The 25,014-nt window shown below is 47.0% G+C and overlaps 1 protein-coding gene across 2 annotated transcripts in view; it reads right to left on the minus strand.

Moving 5' to 3' along the window:
• The window catches only part of TC2N (tandem C2 domains, nuclear), an 85,310-nt gene that overhangs the window by 18,084 nt on the left and 42,212 nt on the right, over window positions 1-25,014 (minus strand). For both annotated transcript variants that reach the window (XM_078786327.1, XM_068130031.2), the window contains exons 6-7: window positions 7,034-7,150; window positions 462-653 (exon numbers count right to left, since the gene is read on the minus strand). In XM_078786327.1, the coding sequence (XP_078642453.1) occupies window positions 462-653; window positions 7,034-7,150 (309 nt within the window). The remainder of the gene's footprint in view (window positions 1-461; window positions 654-7,033; window positions 7,151-25,014) is intronic.

Below are 25,014 nucleotides of genomic sequence, written 5' to 3' on the forward strand. Positions count from 1 at the left end.
AACCAGGCTGAACGGTCTATGTTTAGTATCCCACCGATAGGCCGGATCTGGATTCGGACCTGAACCAAAATCTAATCGGCTTGTTCTTGTCACCTAACCAACTCATCCTCCTAGTTTAGTCATAAGTCATTCATAACTTAACATATCATGGTATATGTCGCTTTTCACCCGATCCCTCAATGGTGAAGAATCACTTAAAAAATTAAATAATTTTTCGTATCCGAATCCATATTCATATCTTCACCTAAGTCTAATCGTTTCGTCCTCGTCAGATACACTACCGCTCCAGCAAATTTTGTCCGAATCAGTCTCCAACTTTTTGAGACATCTTGTTCACAGGCAGACAAACTGACAACTGACAGACAGGGGTGAAAACATAACGTTCATCCACCTTCGGTGGCGGAGGTCATTGTAATGCAAGTTTATTTGGTGAACGTCAGGCCGGCTCACAGATCGTGTACCTGGCTGACCACAATCTCTCGCAGAGGTACGGTGTAGGTGGTGTCTTCAGGGCATACATCCTGTAGTGGCAGCACAGCTTCACCCAGCAGGTATTTACGTGGAGTACGTGCTAGCAAGTACATGTGAAGACGTGCCCTTGTCATGGCCGCCGGGTCCACGCTGTACACAAACGCCTCATTAAATTCCGGGCACTGCAGGAACAGTAATACGGAGAAGGAGGAGTACACAGTAATTAGTGGGTATGGTAAGAGCATGTAAAATAACTTTATGGAAAAAGGGCTTTGTGATAAGGTGTGTATTGCACACAAATTCACCTGTGCCAGCCAAAGTGTGCAATAGTTGCGCATTTTGCTCCATTAAATAACAATTGAAAAGATGACGTGGGATTTTCATTATCGATTCCAGCAAAGAATAAGGACAAGATTACCAACTCGATAATAATCACCATGGTGCAAGTACACTTCACCATCACCATGAAGCTGGCTATCTTAATTGCTTGTATAGATAGCCCTATGGATCACCATGGTGCAAGTACACTTCACCATCACCATGAAGCTGGCTATCTTAATTGCTTGTATAGATAGCCCTATGGATCACCATGGTGAAAGTAAACTTCACCATCACCATGAAGCTGGCTATCTTAATTGCTTGTATAGATAGCCCGATGGATCACCATGGTGAAAGTAAACTTCACCATCACCATGAAGCTGGCTATCTTAATTGCTTGTATCGAATGCCCTATGGATCACCATGGTGCAAGTAAACTTCACCATCACCATGAAGCTGGCTATCTTAATTGCTTGTATCGAATGCCCTATGGATCACCATGGTGCAAGTAAACTTCACCATCACCATGAAGCTGGCTATCTTAATTGCTTTTATAGATAGCCCTACAGATCACCATGATCCAAGTAAACTTCACCATCACCATGAAGCTGGCTATCTTAATTGCTTGTATAGATAGCTCCATGGATCACCATGGTGAAAGTAAACTTCACCATCACCATGAAGCTGACTATCTTGATTGCTTGTATAGATATCCCTATGGATCACCATGGTGCAAGTAAGCTTCACCATCACCATGAAGCTGGCTATCTTAATTGCTTGTATAGATAGCCCGATGGATATTGTAGATTCGGGTTTTTTTTATTGGTTTTTTTTTATGGATATCGCCCCAGACAAGGCATACAGCCACTTCAGGTAAGGGCCAAGGGGCTAAGTCTTAGATTGCGTGCGGTACGGGTTCACGTGTTTGACGGAATGGGATGGAGGTCAGCGTCCTCAATGCATGCTTTGCAATGTCAAGTTGAGCAACTCCAGCCTAGCACCAGCAAAACTACGGGAACATTTCAAAAAAATGCACGGCGAGGGGCAGTACAAAGACGCAATGCTAGATGAATTCAAATTGAAGAGAGTCCGATTCGACGCAAGTGCTACCTTGCCCACTCTCGGCTTCATTCCAATTGACAAACCGATCCTCACCGTGTATGAAGTTGCGTACCTGATCGCAAAGCAGGGCAAACCGCACACCGTTGGCGAGACGCTCATCAAACCGGCCGCGTTGAAGATGGCCAACATCATGCTGGGAAAAGCTGCTGAAAAAAAGTCGTCTCTCGTTCCACTCTCAAATGACACCATCAGATGCAAAATCGACGACATGAGCGACGACATCCTCGCCCAGGTAGTTGCAGATTCAGTCACGAGCCCGACGAAATTCAGCCGTCAACTCGACGAGACCACCGACGTTTCGAATTTGAGCCAGCTCATCTTATTTGTGCGTTATGTCAAAGGAGACGAGATCAAGGAAGACTTTCTGTTCTGTAAAGCCTCTCACAACAACGACGAAGGAAGCTGACGTGAAGAAGCTTGTGGACGACTTCTTCAGAAGCAATGGCCTCTCGTGGAACATGGTGTCTGCAGTTTGCTCGGGCGGAGCTCCAGCCATGGGATGCAACTCCGGTTTTGGAGCGCTGGTGAAGGCCGATGCACCACACATCATCACCACAGACACGTGCTGGCATCAAAAACCCTGCCTCCAAAACTGGCCAACGTTCTGAAAATCGTCGTTGAAACTGTGAATTACGTGCGAAGCCATGCTCTGAATCATCGCATCTTCAAAGAGCTGTGCAATGAAATCGGCTCTGAATTTGAAGTCCTTCTCTGTTACTCTAACGTTCAATGGTTATCACGAGGGAAGGTAGTGAGCCGTGTTTTTGCCTTGCGTGTAGAATTAGCCCTGTTTTTGCGAGAACACCAGCATTGCCATGCAACGCACTTCCAAGAGTCAGAGTTCATCCTCGCCTTGGCGTACTTGGCTGACATCTTCGACGCACTCAAACATCTCAATTGCCAGATGCAGGGCGGTGGAGTGAATGTCATCGAATCTGAAGAAAAGCTGAGCGCTTTCCGAAAGAAGTTACCGTTGTGGAGGCGGCGAACAGAGAACGACAACTTCGCAAACTTTTCGCTACTGCACGAGTACGTGAGCGGGATCGAAGATGAGTCTGAAGTTGGAGGCACTGCTGTACCGGGGGAGCTGAAGCAAGCGATTGCCACGCACTTGGATGAGCTGGGAAAGTCATTCGACGGCTACTTCCCCGACCAAGAGCAATACCCAGCATGGGTGCGGCAGCCGTTTACTTTCGACGTGTAACGGCAGATGTCAACGACCAATACCTCGACGACCTCATCGAACTTCAGCAGAGCCAGACTCAACAACAACTCTTCGGCACAACAACGCTCTCAACGTTTTGGTGCCGCCAAATGGAAGGGTATCCTCACATCGCTAAAATTGCCCTTGAGATCCTCACGCCGTTCATTACAACGTATCTCTGTGAGCATGTGTTTTCGAAACTGGTGGACATTAAAACAAAGAAAATGATTTGCGGGTGGCCCTTGCCAAAACAAAACCACGCATTTCCCAGATCGCCTCCCGGAAAGAAGAACAGAAAACGCATTAAGATGCAATTCTTAAATTTTTTTTGGTCAAATTTGAGGGGTTGCGCGAGTGTTCGATGGGTTTGGTTAGGGCTCAGCGCCTTTAAAAAGGTTAAGAACCACTGGGCTAAGAGAAAATTTGAAAAATATAAAGATAAAGCAAAACAAAATATATATAAAAAAAATAATGGAAAAACAACAAGAAAAATAACAAGAAAATCGTAGGATAAATGAAAGCATGGTACAGGTAGTGAATTCCAGTTCGAGACAGCACGAGGGATAAAACTATCAGCATGGCCTTTCGTTCTGCATCTTGGACCAGCTATAGTGTATGAGTGAGCGGAGATGGCAAACCAGGTCTTACGTCCAAACACTTGTATGGGAGGAACCAAGTTAGAAAGTCCAACAGAACATTTGCCATGAAAATATCTCTAAAACAAACCAAGAGTGGCAATCGTCCTACGGTGAGAGACGTTGAAGAGTTGAACCCATCTCCACACCAACCAGGTTGACTATGCGTTTCTGGAGCCTATCAAGTAAAGATCAGTGGCAGGCTGGTGCTTCAGCCCAAATGTGGCAACGGTACTCCATGAGAGGACGTATAGCTGCCTTATACAGTGTGGAAGTATGAATAAATATATATATAAATCATATTGGTTGGGATTGGTGAGTGAGCAGGTAGTTGCAGGTGGTTCGAAAGAATGTCAGGAACTTGGACCTCGGAGCACGGAGATAAGCGAAACCTGGGAGTCCTTTGTTCGCCTTGTCACGGCCCCGGGCTAGAACACATTCCTAGGCTCTTACTATTGTTTAACATCGGGATGCAAATGTAGGGTTGGAGGAACTCCCAGCAGGAGGGGATAGTTATCAAAACCTGGGGGGCGGGCTGGTGCCGGTGAGGCGAGCGTGCAGGACCGAGTAATATTAGCGGAGAAAGGATTAATATTAGCGGAGAAGGGATTAAAGTTAGCGGAGAAAGGATTAAAACTTTTGTGTATTCGTGTGCTCATAAAACGTGGACATTCCTGGTAGCAAGAAGACTTGTCACCAAGAACCCTTGTCGAACGGAACGAGTGTCCATTTGAACAGCGCTGCGCAGAGGACCGGCTGAAGATGAAGAACCATCGACTTGAATTACCAATTCGTTTTAGTTATTGTAGTTCCTTATTATTTTGAAACAAGTGATTTATTAATTATAAGAAATCTTTACTTTGTAAAAGCTGTTTCGTTTATTGGAGTCTCCTGAGTCTTCTCAACATTCTCCAACAACAGGTATAAAATGGCCTCAGGAGGTAAATACCTCTGCGCTCGATAAAGACAACCAACTCGCTTGGAAGCACTCTTAGCAATACCAGAAATGTACTTATCCCAACGGAGGTTAGAAGACATGTCCAGACCAAGAAGCCGAAGCTCCGATGATTCTGTTTAGGTTGAATATCCCATGTGCACAGATGGGAAAGACCTGTTTCTAGAAGGAGATATGTACAACAGTTTAGTTTTCTTCGCATCGAAGGTTACCTGCAGTCATGCCCCCACTTCAACACATTCTCTAAATCATTGTCCAGAGAAACTCCAACCTCATTACGAGTGGTATTGGGTGAATCAGCAGATGTACAGGAGAGTGAGGTTGGGAATGGTCCATGACATTTCTTTAACAGTCGGTAGTTTTGTGTGGTATCCTTGGCAAATTTTGAATTTTGATTACAATTTAAAACTATATGGCAAACAAGAGAAAGATGGGAAGATGTCCCGCAGCCCTGTCGGTCCCAAATGTCCCATTCGCTGGGATACAATTGTGAGGGTGTCCAAGAGGATTAACCTTGGTTCTTGTAATCATTAAATTACAGCACACGATTAACAACCCTAGACCATGGACGTGATGCAAAGAATGGAAAGAGTTAGTACAGCTACAAAAAATATAGAAACTACTGTTAAACTATGCATATGCTACAATCACAGTCATCTATAATAATAATAAAAGGCAGTGTCTGTCTGTCCGACTGTCCCCTCCATAACTCCATAACTCCAAAACATTGAAACCTAGCACCCCCAAACTTTGCATTACTACACCTGGACCGCCAACAGATTGCAAGGATGAAAACTGGGTGTTTGGGTGTGTTACAACACCCTTGTTGAAGATGATTAACGAGGTGCTCATAAGAAACAAAACCCGATGTGGTGGTGTACCAATATGTCGGCCCGCCATCTTGGTCAGCTCACTGTACCCACCTGGGTTCTTAAGCCGCCATTTTGTTTTGGCCGACTCAAACGTGTGTTGCCTTGGAAACACGATCGATCATCATTACATATTTGAAGCATGTCATCAAAATCTGAATTCGGATATAAGGTTTGGATGCTGTATACTCAATAATGGCCAAATCTGGAGTGAAAACTGACAAAATTTACGATATCTAGCCATTGGTAAACACTATTCAGGCTGCTTTTGCAAGCATGGCATTACAGTAGACAGAGCTCCCTTTTTGTTTTTAATCACAAGGCGGGGGAAGTTTGGGGGTGTTATAACACCCTTTTTTGAATTTGTCTGCTCTCAATGGTTTACACATGATTTTCTGCTTGAAATATATCCGTTTTTTTAAATTCCTCAGCCACTTCAACCAGAAGCAATCAACTTGCTATCGCTTGCCAAGCCAGCCGTTCCTTATCACCCAATTCGTTGGAGTGCTTCAGCTGCTTGGAGAGGGCTCCACAATTGAAGTGAGAAATGCCTGTGTACTTAATTAGTCACAAGGCGGGGGAAGTTTGGGTGTGTTATAGCACCCTTTTTGAATATGTTTGACAAGGTGAACCACCACTTGGTAAACACTATTCAGGTTACTTTTGCAAGCCATGGCATCACAGTATACAGAGCTGCCTTTTTATTTTCACGTACCCATTTTTTCGTTGACTAACATTCTTGTGCGATATCGACACCCCTCCCTCCTCCTCCTTCGTCCCTCCTCCTCCTTCGTCCCTCCTCCTCCTTCGTCCCTCCTCTCTCCTTCCTCCCTCTTCCCTCCTCCTTCCTCCTTCTCTCCTCTTCCTCCTCCTCCTCCTTCCTCCTCCTTCTCCTTCCCCCCTCCTCCTTCCCTCCCACCTCCTTCCCTCTTCCCTCCCTCCTCCTCCTTTCCTCCCTCCTCCTTCCCTTCCTCCATCCCTCCTCCTTCCCTTCCTCCATCCCTCCTCCTTCCCTTCCTCCATCCCTCCTCCTTCTTCCCTCCCCCTCCTCCTCCTTCCCTCCCCCCTCCTTCTCCTTCCCTCCCCCCTCCCTCCTCCTCCTTCCTCCTTCCTCCCCTCTTGATGGATCCAAAATTGGATCTTGATGGTTTTTAATGACTTCCGCTGTTTGTGGTCCTCCAAATGGAACCCATCTGTGCTGGCCTTGCATGATAAATTGGTCGAAAAATCACAAATTCCTGCAACAGAAACTTTTCAATTTCTTACACATAGAAACGCTTGGAAGATAAAAATGCGGATTCTTCTAGAAATGCTTAGCTGTGCGTGTAAGATCAACATATCACACTTCAAGAGATTATACTCCTGATCTCGTATCAATAATTGGAACAATACAGCAAGAAAACAAGGAAGTGAGTTCATTAACAAAATCGTTTGTGACGGCGAGCTGTGCATTTCTCACCGTTGTTTTACTTTTGGTGGTGGTTTTGAAGTTCCATGATTTGTCTGTCTTTACCATCCCTTTCACATAGAAACTTGGCTTTGCTGTCGGCTTCAATCGCGACTCTTGCACATCCGCCTAGAAATGGGGGACAGGATCCAGTGAGATTCCTCAAATCACTCGACACTCTTACATAATCAAAGGGTCATCGCATTTGGACCCACGTGCTCCACCGCCACCAACAACATAACATGTTAGTGGATTAAGTAAAATAAATAGATAAAATAATCTACTAATAATGATAGATAAAATATATCATGATTTGTAGATGCCATCTTGAAAAGTATCTCGACAAACTACGATCAATTGTCGTACACGTTTATTCACTCTGCCGATACAGGCCCGATTCACCTCAGCGCCATCCGAGCTGGGGCGTAGGAATACAATGCCGTCCCGGTGTAGGGATACAATGCGGTCATGGTGTAGGGATACAACGGTGAATATTTGCACTTCATACATGACATCCTCCCCTTTAAGTCCAAAATTACCAAGAGCAATACCTGCTACATTTCAAGAATTGACATTTCGAAAGCAACATTTCCAAAACATGTGAAAATATGTGTGCAAACGGTTATGAGAAAAATGAAAATACATGAAAATAGAACATGTGTCACCGTGAAAATAGAACATGTGTCACCGTGAAAAAAAAAACATCTTCAAAGATTAAACCGGTCGGGTGCTTTTCTCTCACGCATTGAGTGTCACGGTGTACCAGTGGATACAGAGTCCGAGGTGATTCCTTTGGGTCGCGGTGTACCAGTGGATACAGAGTCCGAGGTGATTCCTTTGGTCTCCACAAAGGGTGTAGCGTTCGCAGAGGTTTTCGGGGCATCCGAGCCGGCTGGAGCGGCCACGACGATCTCCGGGCAGTGGTGGGTCGAACTGTTGTCCTGACTGTGACGATGCTGCAGGCTCTATTGACTCACAGTGACGGTAGGTTATGTGGTCCTGATGTCGACGAATTTCGCGGCCGTCCTGCAGGCGAATCACACAGGACAGTGGACCTGGCTTCTCGATGATGTCCCCCGGTAGCCACGTCGCACCTGCACCAAACTTTCGGGCAAACACTGGATCTCCAATGTTGATACATCGACTGTTGGACGTCTTATCGTGCACCAACTTTTGATTAAGCTGGCTCTGATAAACGTTTGATGATATGTCTGGTTTGAGATTGTCAAGTATCGATCTCAAGTGTCGTTTCATCAATAACTCAGACGGAGCTTCACCGGTTGTTGATTGTGGCATGATGCGGTATTTGAACAGGAGACGAGACAGCTTTGTTTCCAGGGTTCCCTCCTGAAGTTTCTGCAATCCGGATTTGATGATTCCCACGGATCGTTCGGCCAAGCCATTTGAAGCCTGGTGATGTGGGCTGACAAACTTATGTTTGATGCCGTTCCAACGTGTGAACTCGGCAAACTCGGCCCTGGAAAAACACGAACCGTTATCACTCACGATCATCCTGGGCAGACCATGGGTGGCGAAACAGCATCTGAGTCTTTCGATGACAATGGCTGACGTATACCACGCGTCACATAGGCATCAATCCATTTTGTGTGCGCGTCCGTAATTATTAGAATCATGCTGCCGTTAATAGGCCTGGCATAATCGAGATGTAGGCGATGCCACGGTTCGCTTGGCCATTCCCAGGGATGCAGTGGCGCTTTCGCAGGTGTATTCCGGGTGCTCTGGCAGGGTAACAATGTCGAACATGATGTTCGATATCAGCATCAAGATTCGGCCTCCACACATAGTTTCTGGCGAGTGACTTCATCTTCACAATCCCGGGGTGACAGTCATGGATTTCATCCATGACCCTGGAACGCAGATTTTTCGGGATCACGACACGACATCCCCAGAGTAGGCAACCATTTTCCACGCTGAGTTCGTTTTTTATGTGCTTTAAAAGCCGCAAAATCTGGGTTACCCTCAGGTAGCAAATGCCATCCAAGCTGTACAGCCTGAACAGTTCTGGACAGAACGGGGTCTCGTCGAGTATGAGTGTGGATCTGGCCGGAATTGACAGCACAATCTTCCAGATGATCCATCAGTGCGATAATGGATCCTGGTGTAGGCGAATCATCAACGGATTCTGGAAGGGGTAACCGACTCATGGCATCTGCATTTGTGATAGACGAACCGGGCTTATAACATATGGTGTAGTCATAAGCAGCGAGAAACAGTGACCAGCGGATGATCCTGGGTGGTAGTGTGTCAGACGTCGCCTTAGTTGGACCAAACAGACTGATCAGCGGCTTGTGATCAGTGCGAATCGTGAAATGATGTCCAAGAAGGTACTGGCGAAATTTGCTGACGCCGAAAACGATTCCCAATCCTTCCTTGTCAAGTTGGGAATAGTTCTTCTCTGCCGGTGACAACGTTCTGGATGCAAATGCAACTGGTCTTTCCGTACCATCAGGCATCATGTGTGATAATACACTCCCCACTCCATACCGACAGGCATCGTATGTCAGCACAAGATCCTTCTCTGGATCAAAATGAACGAGAACATTGGACGATTTGAGCAGATCCTTAGAGGTCTGGAATACTGATTGTTCAGTGGATCCCCAGCTCCAGGAGCCTCCTTTCCTCAAAAGCCGATAAAGGGGGCCCAAAACATCGGTCACATTCGGGATGTAACGACCATAGAACTGAAGCAACCCGAGGTATGACTTCATTTCGGTCACGTCTCGTGGAGCAGGAGCATCCTTGATAGCTCGGACTTTCTCATCTGTCGGGTGTAGACCCTCGGCATCAATCGTATGACCCAGGTACGTGACTGATGGCTCCATAAACTTACACTTGTCTCGACGCAAACGTAGGCCAGAGTCCGAAATCTTCTTCAGAACTCTCTCCAGGTTTTGTAGATGTTCCGCGTCCGTACGACCAGTAACCAGAATATCATCCTGGTAACAAACGACATTGCGTTCGGCGGCAAATAAACTGTCCATGACATGCTGATAAATTCCAGGTGCAGATTTCACTCCAAAACTAAGTCGGTGGTACCTGTACAACCCACGATGCGTGTTGATGGTAAGATACTGTTTCGAATTCTCGTCCAAGCGGAGCTGTAGATAGGCGGATTTGAGATTGAGTTTCTTAAAAGTCTTGCCTCCCGTGAGACGAGCATAGAGGTCTTCGATCCTCGGGATTGGATATTTATCCAATGAAGAACACTTGTTCACGGTCATTTTATAATCTCCACATATGCGGATGGACTGGTCCGATTTTATGACCGGAACGATGGCCGCCGCCCATTCGGCATACTGGATTTGCTCGATACTCCCCAGATTTTCAAGATGATCCAGTTCCTTGTCAATCCGCTCCCGCAGGGCGAAAGGGACTGGGCGAGCTCTGCAAAATATAGGATTGGCATCCCGGTCAACCCTGAGTTTAGCTGTATGTCCTTTCAAGGTTCCAATCTAATCCTTGAAGACATCCGGGTACGTATTCAGCACATTTTTGAGTGTGTATGCTGCGGTAGGAGAAACGTTGGCTGCACGGAGTTGATGAATGCTTTTCCACTTCAGTCGAAGTATGCTCAACCAGTTCCTGCCGAGTAAGGAAGGGCCCTTTCCAGGAATGACGATCAGGGGAAGGTGAAACTCACGGTTATCGTAGCCCACCATGACGTCACATGTACCGCAGGGAACAATCTTCTCACCTGTATAGGTGGAGAGTCCATAGGTAGTAGGTTTCAGATGGGGTCGGTCAGCATCACTCCACAGGTTTGTGAAAACAGCATGGCTGATGAGCGAGACGGCCGCACCAGTGTGGACCTCCATTTGCAATGGTCGATTGTTGACGACAACATTGGCAAGAAGAGGGTCCCGCCTATGATGAGAATCAATATGAAGCAGGTCATACGATTCTGAGTTGTCGGAAACAGAGCTCACCTGGTCAAGCTCAGGTTCCTCCGAACCGATAAACTGATGAATCTTGTCAGCAGCTTTTCCTTTTCCCGATTTGCGAGTGATGCAAGCTGGAGCAATATGGCCAGTTTTCGAACAGAAATGGCAGGTGGCATCTTCGAACCGACACGTATCCGGAGGGTGCTTTCCGTTGCACCGAAAACATTTGTTGTGGGTTTGAGGCTGCACTGGCTTCTGATGAGGAGCCTTGTTCCAACGTTTTGGCTTTTTTTTTTTTTTTTTTGTATACAAGATCGAGGCTCGTGAAAGAGCGAACATGAATCACACAGAAAGACAAACAGACACATAAAACAAATAACATCGGGAGCGGTAGACAAGATGGGGAGAGAGGGGGAAGGACACAAACACAACATTTGAGAGCAGGGACCGAGAGACATGGAGACATCGAGAGATCTGTGGGAGGGAGAGGGCTTTGGGGGGGAGGCATGTGAAGGGGGGGGGGGGGTGGGAGAGGTATAAACATATGGACACTGCCAGGACTTCCAGGAAAGAAGTTGGACTTTCAAACAAGGTGGATCTGGGGTGAATTAGTGGGGGTAGAAAAGATCAAGGTTTTGGATGGGGGAAGATAAGAGATGGTGGTGAACCGCTGTTTTAAAGACCTGGAGGGAGGAGTGGGATTGAAGGGAGTGTGGGAGTTTGTTCCAGAGGTGGGAGAAAAGAGGAATGAAAGAGTGAAGGTGAGCAGAGAGCCGAGATTTCGGCAGTTTAACCATCAGAGGGTTGCTGGCAGATCTTGTGCGACCTGTAGGAATATTTGGGGGACAGAGCACAGAGAGAGCTGGGGGAGCAAGGCCGGAGAGGAGTCGGTAGAAGACAGAAAGACCACCTACCTGCCTGCGGTGAGTGAGTGAAAGGCCCTCAGAGATAGCTTCATCGCGGGAGATTCCAATGATTTTGAAAGCTTTGGATTCAACAGCGTGAAGCAGAGCCAGGTGTGAGTCAGGAGCACCAGCCCATAGGGGAGAACAGTATTCCATTGAGCTGCGGATGAAAGCCTTGTATGTGGTGAGGAGCTCAGGTGTGCCGAGGAAGGACTTCGCACGACGGAGGATGCCCAGTCGGCCACTGGCTTTGGAGGCCAGCTTGGAAATGTGGTTTTCCCAAGAAAGATCATGGCAGATAGTGAGACCCAAAAGCTTGAGCGACAGAACTTCTTGGAGAGGATTGTTGAGAAAGTAGATGGGAGGGTTGTCCAGTCGATCTTTTCGGACAGACATAGTAAGAGAGTGAGATTTGTCAGGATTGAAAGACATGTTCCACTTGTTTGACCAGTCTGTGATTTTGTCCAGGTCTTCAGAGTGAGGAGGCTGCAGACTGCCGATCTGAGGGAAGAGGAATGGAGCGGCAGAGAGTGGAGTCATCAGCAAAGAGATAGAGAGGATTTTCCAGAGAGTCGGAGAGATCATTGATAAAGACCAGAAAAAGCACAGGGCCCAGCACACTGCCTTGGGGAACTCCAGCCTGAACAGGAAGGGGAGATGAGAGAAATCCATTCAGGGCCACACGTTGACTACGACCAGAGAGGAAGTCCGCAAGCCATGCATGGAGATTTCCATGGATACCATAGGAGGAGAGTTTGGTGAGCAGAGCTGGGTGCCAGACCGTATCGAAGGCACGTGATATGTCAAGGGAGACAGCTCTGATTTCCTGTTTGGCATTGAGGACCTCCATCCATTGTTGAGACAGCAGAAGCAGCATGTCCAGAGTAGAGTGACCTGGTCTGAAACCAAATTGATGATCAGAGATCAAGCCATTGGAGAAGAGGAAAGATTTCATATCCGAAGCAATGATGGATTCCATGACTTTGCTGATAATTGGGAGCAGGCTGATTGGTCTGTAGTTGCAAGGATCTGTTTTTGCACCTTTTTTGTGTAAAGCGGTAATGTTAGCTGATTTCCAGGATGCTGGCAGATGACCTTGAGCAAACGATAGGGTGAAAAGAACAGAGAGAGGGTGAGATAGAGCGGCAGAGCAGGATTTTAGGACCCGTGGGCTGATGCCGTCTGGTCCAGTTGTAGAATCAGAGTCGAGGTTTGACAAAAACTCCTCCACCTTGTCAGGAGAGAAGGACACAGAGTTCAGGAGCAGTTGGGTTCGACTGGGAAAGGTGGGAACAGAGAGAGATGGGTTTGGGACTAAGGATTTTGAGGCAAACACAGAGTTGAGGCATTCGGCTTTGTCACGTGCGATGTCAACTGTGTGGCCATTTGAGGTAAGGGAGGGGATGGAGGGGGAACAAACACCAGAAACGGATTTGACCAGACGCCACCAGGATTTGGAGGAAGGAGACAGGTTTGAGAGTTCATTCTTGCGTGAGGAGAGATAGTGCTTCCTGGCACTCCTGAGGGTAGACACACACTTGTTCCGAGCTTGGTGGAAGGAACTGAGATTGCCTTCAGTTGGATTAGCCTTCCAAGAGGCAAAGGCAAGTTGTTTCAGGGAAACTGCCTCACCACAAGATTCAGTGTACCATGGACGGGAGGAAGGGTAAGACAACTGAAGGCGAGATGGGATAAATCTGTGCATGAGAGAGATCAGTTTGCTTTGGAAGAATTCCCAGGAAGAATTGATGTCAGAGGCAGTGGAGATGGGAGACCAATCCAGACGATTGATGGCTGCTTGAAGACCGTCCCAGTCGGCCTGAGTGAAATGCCAGACTCGTCTACGCTGAGGAGGCTCTCTGAGAATGGCCAGAGAGATGTCCACTTTGACAAGCACAGATCAGAAGAACCGATTGGAGCAGAAGAAGAGCAGCAGACATTAGCAGGGAAGTTTGTCATAACCAAGTCTAGAAGAGAAGATACTCCATTGGCTGAGAGCCGGGTCGGGAAATTGACAGATTGTGTCAATCCTAGTGAGTCACGCTGACGCTGAACATGATCCAACCGATTCACAGCAGGGCTGGTACCAGACGAGCGAGTGGCACCGATGCTTGTAGCGTTGCGTTCAGCACTTTCCATGGAAATGGCGGTGCCTCTGGCATTTTGGAACGTCAGTCTTCTCTCCGCAAGCAGGCGTCTACGAGTGCGGTCATCGGACATGCCAACCACCAGCAAATCACGGAGCATGTCATCAATCGTGTCCCCAAACTCACACAGATGTGACAGTTTTTTGAGGTGTGCAATGAAGTCTGCGATCGACTGACCTTGCTGCTGTCTGTCTGCACATGTAAAAATTAAACCGACACAGAATGACTGAAGGAGATGGATTGCAATGTTCCTTCAAAGCGGCCTGGAGCTCTGCATACGGGAGCTCCTGGATTGTCCGAGGCCGAATCAGGTTTTTAACAAGTGTGAACGTCTCACCTCCACAAACGGACAGGAAGACGGCCTTCATCCGGGCTTCGGTCGCGATGCCGTTCGCCTCGAAGTAAAAACAGAACCGCTCAGAATACGTGTCAAATCCCCCTCATGAGGGTCGAAATCGTCGATATGGCTGAAAGAAGTCATGGTCTAGATCCCATCCTCGTCGCCATGTAAAGTATCTCGACAAACTACGATCAATTGTCATACACGTTTATTCATTATTCACTCTGCCGATACAGGCCCGATTCGCCTCAGCGCCATCCGAGCTCAGGCGTAGGGATACAATGCCATCCCGGTGTAGGGATACAATGCGGTCACGGTGTAGGGATACAACGGTGAATATTTGCACTTCATACATGACACATCTGTAATCTGACATGATGAAAAACAAAACAAAGCTCAATAAACTCTGAGTTTCAGAGCCTTGATGCAACATAAAGACGAGAGATTTTCCGGGTTGATATACAAATGCAATGACGCTAACCGGTTCTGAAAATACATTTGGGTACAGCAAATTGATCAACTCTGCCAACGAAGGACAGACGTTTTGTTTTCACGTCTGTTTGTTAAAAAAATGATGATGTCATCGGTCACATGGTTCGGCCGCCATCATCTTGGAAAAACCGAAAAAAATTACACCTCTATCTCTCCGAAAGCGCTGCACATAAAAAATTGGCTCATTGTAATGCTCATGACATGAGACATGGCTCATTGTAATGAACTCTCCATGGGGAATAACATAATTATGTTAATGATGAGGGCATAGATGAAAAACTCAAGTACTCTGGTGGCCATATTGACGTGCCGATCATTTTTATCAACAAATGATAGGAAGATTAGAAACCGTTAGCTCTCAATGATTGTTGTCCCCCGTCGCACCGCGGAGCGAAAAGGGGACTATGGTTTCCCCCTCTGTCCGTGTGTCCGTCCGTGCATGCGTGCGTACGTGCGTAAGCGAAGGACCGAATTCTAATTTGGTGTGTGGGTGCAACCCACATCAAAATCCAAGATGGCCGCCGCCATGTACGTCTGACGCCATGCATGTCTAAACCTTGTGAGCGGAATATCTTGAAAAATAGGCGAAATACCAACTTCTAATCTGGTGTGTGGGTGTATCTAGGCATACGGAAGAATGCTGTTGAAAATTGGGTCGCCACGTCAAAATCCAAGATGGCCGCCACCATATATGTCTGAACCTTGTGAGTGGAATATCTTGAAAAATAAGCGAAGTACCAACTTCTAATCTGGTGTGTGGGTGTATCTACGCATAAAGGAGAACGCTATTGAAAATTGGGTCGCCACGTCAAAATCCAAGATGGCCGCCTTGCGTCTTCCGCTTTGTCAACTCGCATCACTTCACCGACGGGGGACCTAGGGGTAATGCTTGTTTCATGGAAAATTGTCAATTCTCTTGAGTTATTTACTCCCGAATTGTGAGGGACCGAGCCGTAATAGTCACTCCATAGCCTCGATTCATCCAGCATCAGGATGCTTGGACTTGCGACCAGGCAAAGGCACAGTTAGAAGGACAATCACATCCAACAGAACCAAGAAAAACAACATGATTACAAGCGAGTATTTACATGAGTATTCCTCCATTACAGCCACACGATTGCGATCCATCATGAGCATGACACGAGTCGTCCTCCATTACAGCCACTCGATTGTGATCCATCATGAGCATGACACGAGTAGTCCTCCATTACAGCCACTCGATTGTGATCTATCATGAGCATTACATGAGCTGTCCTCCATTACAGCCACTCGATTGTGATCTATCATGGGTATGACACAAGTTGTCCTCCATTATAGCACTCGATTGTGCTATAATCGAGTGCTATAATGGTGTGTGCACAAGGGTAAGACACAAGATTCAGCACAAGATTCAGTGTACCATGGACGGGAGGAAGGGTAAGACAACTGAAGGTGAGATGGGATAAATCTGTGCATGAGAGAGATCAGTTTGCTTTGGAAGAATTCCCAGGAAGAATTGATGTCAGAGGCAGTGGAGATGGGAGACCAATCCAGACGATTGATGGCTGCTTGAAGACCGTCCCAGTCGGCCTGAGTGAAATGCCAGCCTCGTCTACGCTGAGGAGGCTCTCTGAGAATGGCCAGAGAGATGTCCACTTTGACAAGCACATGATCAGAAGAACCGATTGGAGCAGAAGAAGAGCAGCAGACATTAGCAGGGAAGTTTGTCATAACCAAGTCTAGAAGAGAAGATACTCCATTGGCTGAGAGCCGGGTCGGGAAATTGACAGATTGTGTCAATCCTAGTGAGTCACGCTGACGCTGAACATGATCCAACCGATTCACAGCAGGGCTGGTACCAGACGAGCGAGTGGCACCGATGCTTGTAGCGTTGCGTTCAGCACTTTCCATGGAAATGGCGGTGCCTCTGGCATTTTGGAACGTCAGTCTTCTCTCCGCAAGCAGGCGTCTACGAGTGCGGTCATCGGACATGCCAACCACCAGCAAATCACGGAGCATGTCATCAATCGTGTCCCCAAACTCACACAGATGTGACAGTTTTTTGAGGTGTGCAATGAAGTCTGCGATCGACTGACCTTGCTGCTGTCTGTCTGCACATGTAAAAATTAAACCGACACAGAATGACTGAAGGAGATGGATTGCAATGTTCCTTCAAAGCGGCCTGGAGCTCTGCATACGGGAGCTCCTGGATTGTCCGAGGCCGAATCAGGTTTTTAACAAGTGTGAACGTCTCACCTCCGCAAACGGACAGGAAGACGGCCTTCATCCGGGCTTCGGTCGCGATGCCGTTCGCCTCGAAGTAAAAACAGAACCGCTCAGAATACGTGTCAAATCCCCCTCATGAGGGTCGAAATCGTCGATATGGCCGAAAGAAGTCATGGTCTAGATCCCATCCTCGTCGCCATGTAAAGTATCTCGACAAACTACGATCAATTGTCATACACGTTTATTCATTATTCACTCTGCCGATACAGGCCCGATTCACCTCAGCACCATCCGAGCTCAGGCGTAGGGATACAATGCCATCCCGGTGTAGGGATACAATGCGGTCACGGTGTAGGGATACAACGGTGAATATTTGCACTTCATACCTGACACATCTGTAATCTGACATGATGAAAAACAAAACAAAGCTCAATAAACTCTGAGTTTCAGAGCCTTGATGCAACATAAAGACGAGAGATTTTCCGGGTTGATATACAAATGCAATGACGCTAACCGGTTCTGAAAATACATTTGGGTACAGCAAATTGATCAACTCTGCCAACGAAGGACAGACGTTTTGTTTTCACGTCTGTTTGTTAAAAAAATGATGATGTCATCGGTCACATGGTTCGGCCGCCATCATCTTGGAAAAACCGAAAAAAATTACACCTCTATCTCTCCGAAAGCGCTGCACATAAAAAATTGGCTCATTGTAATGCTCATGACATGAGACATGGCTCATTGTAATGAACTCTCCATGGGGAATAACATAATTATGTTAATGATGAGGGCATAGATGAAAAACTCAAGTACTCTGGTGGCCATATTGACGTGCCGATCATTTTTATCAACAAATGATAGGAAGGTTAGAAACCGTTAGCTCTCAATGATTGTTGTCCCCCGTCGCACCGCGGAGCGAAAAGGGGACTATGGTTTCCCCCTCTGTCCGTGTGTCCGTCCGTGCATGCGTGCGTACGTGCGTAAGCGAAGGACCGAATTCTAATTTGGTGTGTGGGTGCAACCCACATCAAAATCCAAGATGGCCGCCGCCATGTACGTCTGACGCCATGCATGTCTAAACCTTGTGAGCGGAATATCTTGAAAAATAGGCGAAATACCAACTTCTAATCTGGTGTGTGGGTGTATCTAGGCTTACGGAAGAACGCTGTTGAAAATTGGGTCGCCACGTCAAAATCCAAGATGGCCGCCACCATATATGTCTGAACCTTGTGAGTGGAATATCTTGAAAAATAAGCGAAGTACCAACTTCTAATCTGGTGTGTGAGTGTATCTACGCATAAAGGAGAACGCTATTGAAAATTAGGTCGCCACGTCAAAATCCAAGATGGCCGCCTTGCGTCTTCCGCTTTGTCAACTCGCATCACTTCACCGACGGGGGACCTAGGGGTAATGCTTGTTTCATGGAAAATTGTCAATTCTCTTGAGTTATTTACTCCCGAATTGTGAGGGACCGAGCCGTAATAGTCACTCCATAGCCTCGATTCATCCAGCATCAGGATGCTTGGACTTGCGACCAGGCAAAGGCACAGTTAGAAGGACAATCACATCCAACAGAACCAAGAAAAACAACATGATTACAAGCGAGTATTTACATGAGTATTCCTCCATTACAGCCACACGATTGCGATCCATCATGAGCATGACACGAGTCGTCCTCCATTACAGCCACTCGATTGTGATCCATCATGAGCATGACACGAGTAGTCCTCCATTACAGCCACTCGATTGTGATCTATCATGAGCATTACATGAGCTGTCCTCCATTACAGCCACTCGATTGTGATCTATCATGGGTATGACACAAGTTGTCCTCCATTATAGCACTCGATTGTGATCCATCATGAGTATGACACAAGTTGTCCTCCATTATGGCCACTCGGTTGTGATCCATCATGAGTATGACACGAGTTGTCCTCCATTACAGCCACTCGATTGTGATCCATTATGAGTATGACACGAGCATTCCTCCATTACAGCCACTCGATTGTGATCCATCATGAGCATGACATGAGTAGTCCTCCATTACAGCCACTCTATTGTGATCCATCATGAGCATGACATGAGTAGTCCTCCATTACAGCCACTCGATTGTGATCGATCATGAGTATGACACGAGTAGTCCTTCATTGCAGCCACTCGATTGTGATCTATCATGAGCATGACACGAGTCGTCCTCTATTAGAGCCACACGATTGTGATCCATCATGAGCATGACATGAGTAGTCCTCCATTACAGCCACTCTATTGTGATCCATCATGAGCATGACATGAGTAGTCCTCCATTACAGCCACTCGATTGTGATCCATCATGAGTATGACACGAGTTGTCTTCCATTATAGCCAATCGATTGTGATCCACCATGACTATGACACGAGTTGTCCTCCATTACAGCTACTCGATTGTGATCTATCATGAGCATGACACAAGTAGTCCTCCATTACAGCCACACGATTGTGATCTATCATGAGCATGACACGAGTCCTCCTCCGTTATAGCCACTCGATTGTGATCTATCATGAGTATGACGCGAGTCGTCCTCCATTACAGCCACACGATTGTGATCTGTCATGAGCATGACACGAGTAGTCCTTCATTACAGCCACTCGATTGTGATCTATCATGGGTATGACACGAGTAGTCCTCTATTACAGCCACACGATTGTGATATATCATGAGCATGACACGAGTAGTCCTCCATTACAGCCACACAATTGTGATCCATCATGACCATGACATGAGTAGTCCTCCATTACACCCACACGATTGTGATCTATCATGGGTATGACACGAGTAGTCCTTGATTACAGCCACACGATTGTGATATATCATGAGCATGACACGAGTAGGCCTCAATTACAGCCACTCGATTGTGATATATCATGGGCATGACACGAGTAGTCCTCCATTACAGCCACTCGATTGTGATATATCATGAGTAGGACACGAGTATTCCTCCATTACAGCCACTCGATTATGATCTATCATGACCATGACACGAGTAGTCCTCCATTACAGCCACACGATTGTGATCTATCATGGGAATGACACGAGTAGTCCTCTGTTACAGCCACACGATTGTGATCTATCATGAGCATGACACGAGTAGTCCGCTATTACAGCCACTCGATTTTGATCCATCATGAGCATGACACGAGTCGTCCTCCATTACAGCCACACGATTGTGATCTATCATGAGCATGACACGAGTAGTCCTTCATTACAGCCACTCGATTGTGATCCATCATGACCATGACACGAGTAGTCCTCCATTACAGCCACACGATTGTGATCTATCATGGGTATGACATGAGTAGTCCTCCATTGCAGCCACTCGATTGTGGTCTATCATGAGTATGGCACGAGTAGTCCTCTATTACAGCCACACAATTGTGATTCATCATGAGCAAGACACGAGTAGTCCTCCATTACAGCCACTCGATTGTGATCCATCATGAGCATGACACGAGTATTTCCCCATTACAGGCACTAGATTGTGATCTATCATGGGCATGACATGAGTCGTCCTCCATTACAGCCACTCGATTGTGATATATCATGTGTATGACACGAGTAGTCCTCCATTACAGCCACTCGATTGTGATCTATCATGAGTATGACACGAGTAGTCCTCAATTACAGCCACTGGATTGTGATCTATCATGAGCATGACACGAGTATTCCTCCATTACTGCCACTCGATTGTGATCTATCATGGGCATGACACGAGTAGTCCTCCATTACAGTCACTCGATTGTGATATATAATGAGTATGACACGAGTAGTCCTCCATTACAGCCACTCGATTGTGATCTATCATGAGCATGACACGAGTAGTCCTCCATTACAGCTACTCGATTGTGATATATCATGAGTATGACACGAGTAGTCCTCCATTACAGCCACACGATTGTGATACATCATGAGCAAGACACGAGTAGTCCTCCATTACAGCCACTCAATTGTGATCCATCATGAGCATGACACGAGTATTCCCCCATTACAGCCACTCGATTGTGATCTATCATGGACATGACACGAATAGTCCTCCATTACAGCCACTCGATTGTGATATATCATGAGTATGACACGAGTAGTCTTCCATTACAGCCACTCGATTGTGATCTATCATGAGCATGACACGAGTAGTCCTCCATTACAGCCACTGGATTGTGATCTATCATGAGCATGACACTAGTAGTCCTCCATTACAGCCACTCGATTGTGATCTATCATGAGTATGACACGAGTAGTCCTCCATTACAGCCACTGGATTGTGATCTATCATGAGCATGACACGAGTAGTCCTCTATTACAGCCACACGATTGTGATTTATCATGAGCATGACACGAGTAGTCCTCTATTACAGCCACACGATTGTGATTTATCATGAGCATGACACGAGTTGTCCTCCATTATGGCCACTCGATTGTGATCTTTCATGAGTATGACACGAGTTGTCCTCCATTATAGCCACTCGATTGTGATCCATCATGAGTATGACACGAGTTGTCCTCCATTATAGCCACTCGATTGTGATACATCATGAGCAAGACACGAGTAGTCCTCCATTACAGCCACTCGATTGTGATCCATCATGAGTATGACACGAGTTGTCCTCCATTATTGCCACTCGATTGTGATCCATCATGAGCATGACACGAGTCGTCCTCCATTACAGCCACTCGATTGTGATCTATCATGAGCATGACACGAGTAGTCCTCTATTACAGCCACACGATTGTGATTTATAATGAGCATGACACGAGTTGTCCTCCATTAATTTTCATACCGTTTGCTGAATATTTTCCTCAGGTACGAACAAATTATTACAGCAGTGGTAGGCGCTTGGGTTTGTGGAGATGACGGTGGCTCCTCGTCAGCACCCAGTTGTCCCTTGGCAATGGCACGGTCAACATCGGTATCCCCGAGGGAATTCTGGAACATCTCGGGCTCCGGCCGCCTTGGCTGGGTCTGTTGAGCGTGTCGGATGTGGTGGCGATTCCGCCTAAAGATTTTTCCTGTTTCCGTGACGACTTCGTGCGACCTTCGCTCCGATCGGGTGGTGGACACAATTGCTGGTTCCCAAGTGTGGGACCGCCCAGCCTCCTCAAGATCCCGAACTCGTTGGCCCGGTTGAAGTGGCCCAAGATCGGGGCCAGCCCGACAGTCAAAGTATTATGTTTGGGTTGCTTGCCGACGTTCAAGTGCCTCTAGGGTTGCGTCCCGATTCGGTGCTATGTTTGGCACCTTGGAAGGCAGGTTGGATTTCATTTTCCTCCGATTCATTAGCTCATCAGGTGATCGGCGAGGTGGCTGTTGATGGGCGTGGTCCTCAAAATGAGGAGGGCCATGTGTGGGTCAGCACCAGAGAGCTTTGTTTTGTGTAGTGTGTTCTTTATGGTTTGCACTTGGCGTTCTATGAAGCCATTTGATTGCGGATAATGTGGTTTTGAAGTACGTAGGTTGAAGCTCCAGTCCTCAGCAAAAAAAAATTAAAATGCGGCTGCTAAAATGGCCTCCATTGTCGCTCATGAGAGTCTCTGGAATGCCCTGCTCTGAAAATACCAGCCGCAGAATACCAATTACGTCGTTACTCGTTGCCCATGTTGGAAGTTTTCGAACAATGGGGAACCTGGAGTACATGTCAGCGAGCAGGAGGTATTCATGTCCATCCAGGTGGAATAAGTCTACAGCCGTTGTTTGCCATGACCTGGTCAGGATTTTTTTTTTTTTTTTTTTTTTTGTATACTGAATCGAGGCTCTTGAAAGAGCTGACATTTATTTCACAAACAAATCAACCATACAAACAAAATATATAAAAAGAGGGAGCGGAAGACAAGAGAAGGGGAAGCACACAAACACTTGAGGGCACTCAACATTTAAGAGCAGGGAGATGTGTGGGAGGGAGAGGGCTTGGGGGGAGGGGGTGGCAGAAGAATCAAACACAAGGACACCATGTACTTCCAGGTGAGTGAAGGTGAGCAGAGAGTCTCGATTTTGGGAGTTTAACCATAAGAGGGTTGCAGGCAGATCTTGTGCGACCTGTAGGAATATTTGCTGGACAGAGCCCAGAGAGAGCTGGGGGGGCAAGGCCAGAGAGGAGTCGGTAGAAAACGGAAAGACCACCAACCTGCCTGCGGTGAGCGAGTGAGAGGCCCTTGGAGTTAGCTTCATCGCAGGAGATTCCAATGATTCTGAATGCTTTGGTTTCAACAGCGTGAAGACGAGCTAGGTGTGAGGCAGGTGCACCAGCCCAGAGGGGAGAGCAGTATTCCATTGAGCTGCGGATGAAAGCCTTGTATGTGGTGAGGAGCTCAGGTGTGCCAAGGAAGGACTTCGCACGACGGAGAATATCGTGTGGGATCATTGGTTCCTGGGACTGCCGACGCTGATGGGTCTGGCAGATGTGGCAGGAGCCATTCCAGTTTTCAATGTCCTCGTTCACCTTTTTTTTTTTTTTTTTTGTATACAGGATTGAGGCTCGTGAAAGAGCTAACATTGATCACACACACAAAAAAAATCAAACAGACACACTAAACATATAATAAGGGTAGTGATAGACAAGATGGGGAGAGAAGGGGAAGCATACAAACACAACATTTGAGAGCAGGGACATCGGGAGATCTGTGGGAGGGCTTGGGGGGAGGAGGCGTGGGAAGGGGGGGGGGGGGTGGGAGAGGTATAAAACACAAGAACACTGCAAAGACTTCCAGGAAGGAAGTTGGTATTTCAAAAAAGTGAATCTGGGGTGAAATTAGTGGGGGTAGTGTTACGGGGTCCTCCCCTATCCCCTGGTCTCAGTAAACCTCCGAACCCCGAGAGGGTCCCCGGCAGAAAGATATGTTATCCTTGGTTGAAATCAATCAAATCAATAATGAAACCACACCAAGGGTTATGAACAAACAATAATATATTATATATCACACCGGAATCACGACACAAATAATAATAGCAATTCACCCTACAATCACTATTTTAAGATGGTACTACCTTATCTAGTCCTTTAACCCAAACTCACAGCACTCCCCCAATGTCTCTGCACCCCTCCAAGGCGAAGTCGATTCGCTCCAGCGATCATTGGATCAATGTCCGATCACAATCAATTGAGGCGTGGACGATCGAAGCAACCCATAGGTCACGTGGTCCAACAACCAGCACAATAGCGGTGGAATGGGAAACCTCCAAAAGATGCGCTCCGACGTACACATGTGCGGTTCAATCAGCGAGTCTCCTTATAATCCTCCAAAAGCCACTTTCTGGCACAGCCGTCCCCAGCAACCCACCGGGGAATAATGCCCGGCCGACGCGACAAAAACCTTTTCACTGAAGGTAGCGCACGTGGCGAAATGGCGGACGGCTTTCACTCGAGCCGGGGCTTTGAGGCAAGGATACTCCGGAACCTCAATGCAGATACCCGACTACCCAGGCTCCACAGCACTCCGGCGATATCACCTATCGCACGAACTTCCTTTCAAGGACGAAAAGTTCACTCGCACTGTACGCTCGACCGCTCGGTCCGGAGCTTTCACATAAACGTCTTTTCACGATCTCCTCACGCCTCTTCTTCTTTGCTCCACCTCTTCCGGTGCCCTATCCGATTTCCAGCATCCTTTTTGTCATGAGCGCTTTTAAACCTTTTAACCACAATAACCCTTACTGAGAACCAACAATAATAATAATACCAACAATAATTAGGGCCGAATCCGTAACAGCAGAAAAGATCAAGGTTTTGGATGGGGGAAGATAAGAGATGGTGGTGAACAGCTGTTTTAAGGACCTGGAGGGAGGAGTGGGATTGAAGAGAGTGAGGGAGTTTGTTCCAGAGGCGGGAGAAAAGAGAAATGAAGGAGTGAAGGTGAGCAGATTCTTGATTTTGGCAGTTTAATTATAAGAGGGTTGCAGGCAGATCCTGTTCGACCTGCAGGAATATTTGGGGGACAGAGCCCAGAGAGAGCTGGGGGAGCTAGGCCAGAGAGGAG

The sequence above is a fragment of the Myxine glutinosa genome, chromosome 11, assembly GCF_964187855.1.
Source record: "Myxine glutinosa chromosome 11, kmMyxGlut1.1, whole genome shotgun sequence".
NCBI lineage: Eukaryota > Metazoa > Chordata > Myxini > Myxiniformes > Myxinidae > Myxine > Myxine glutinosa.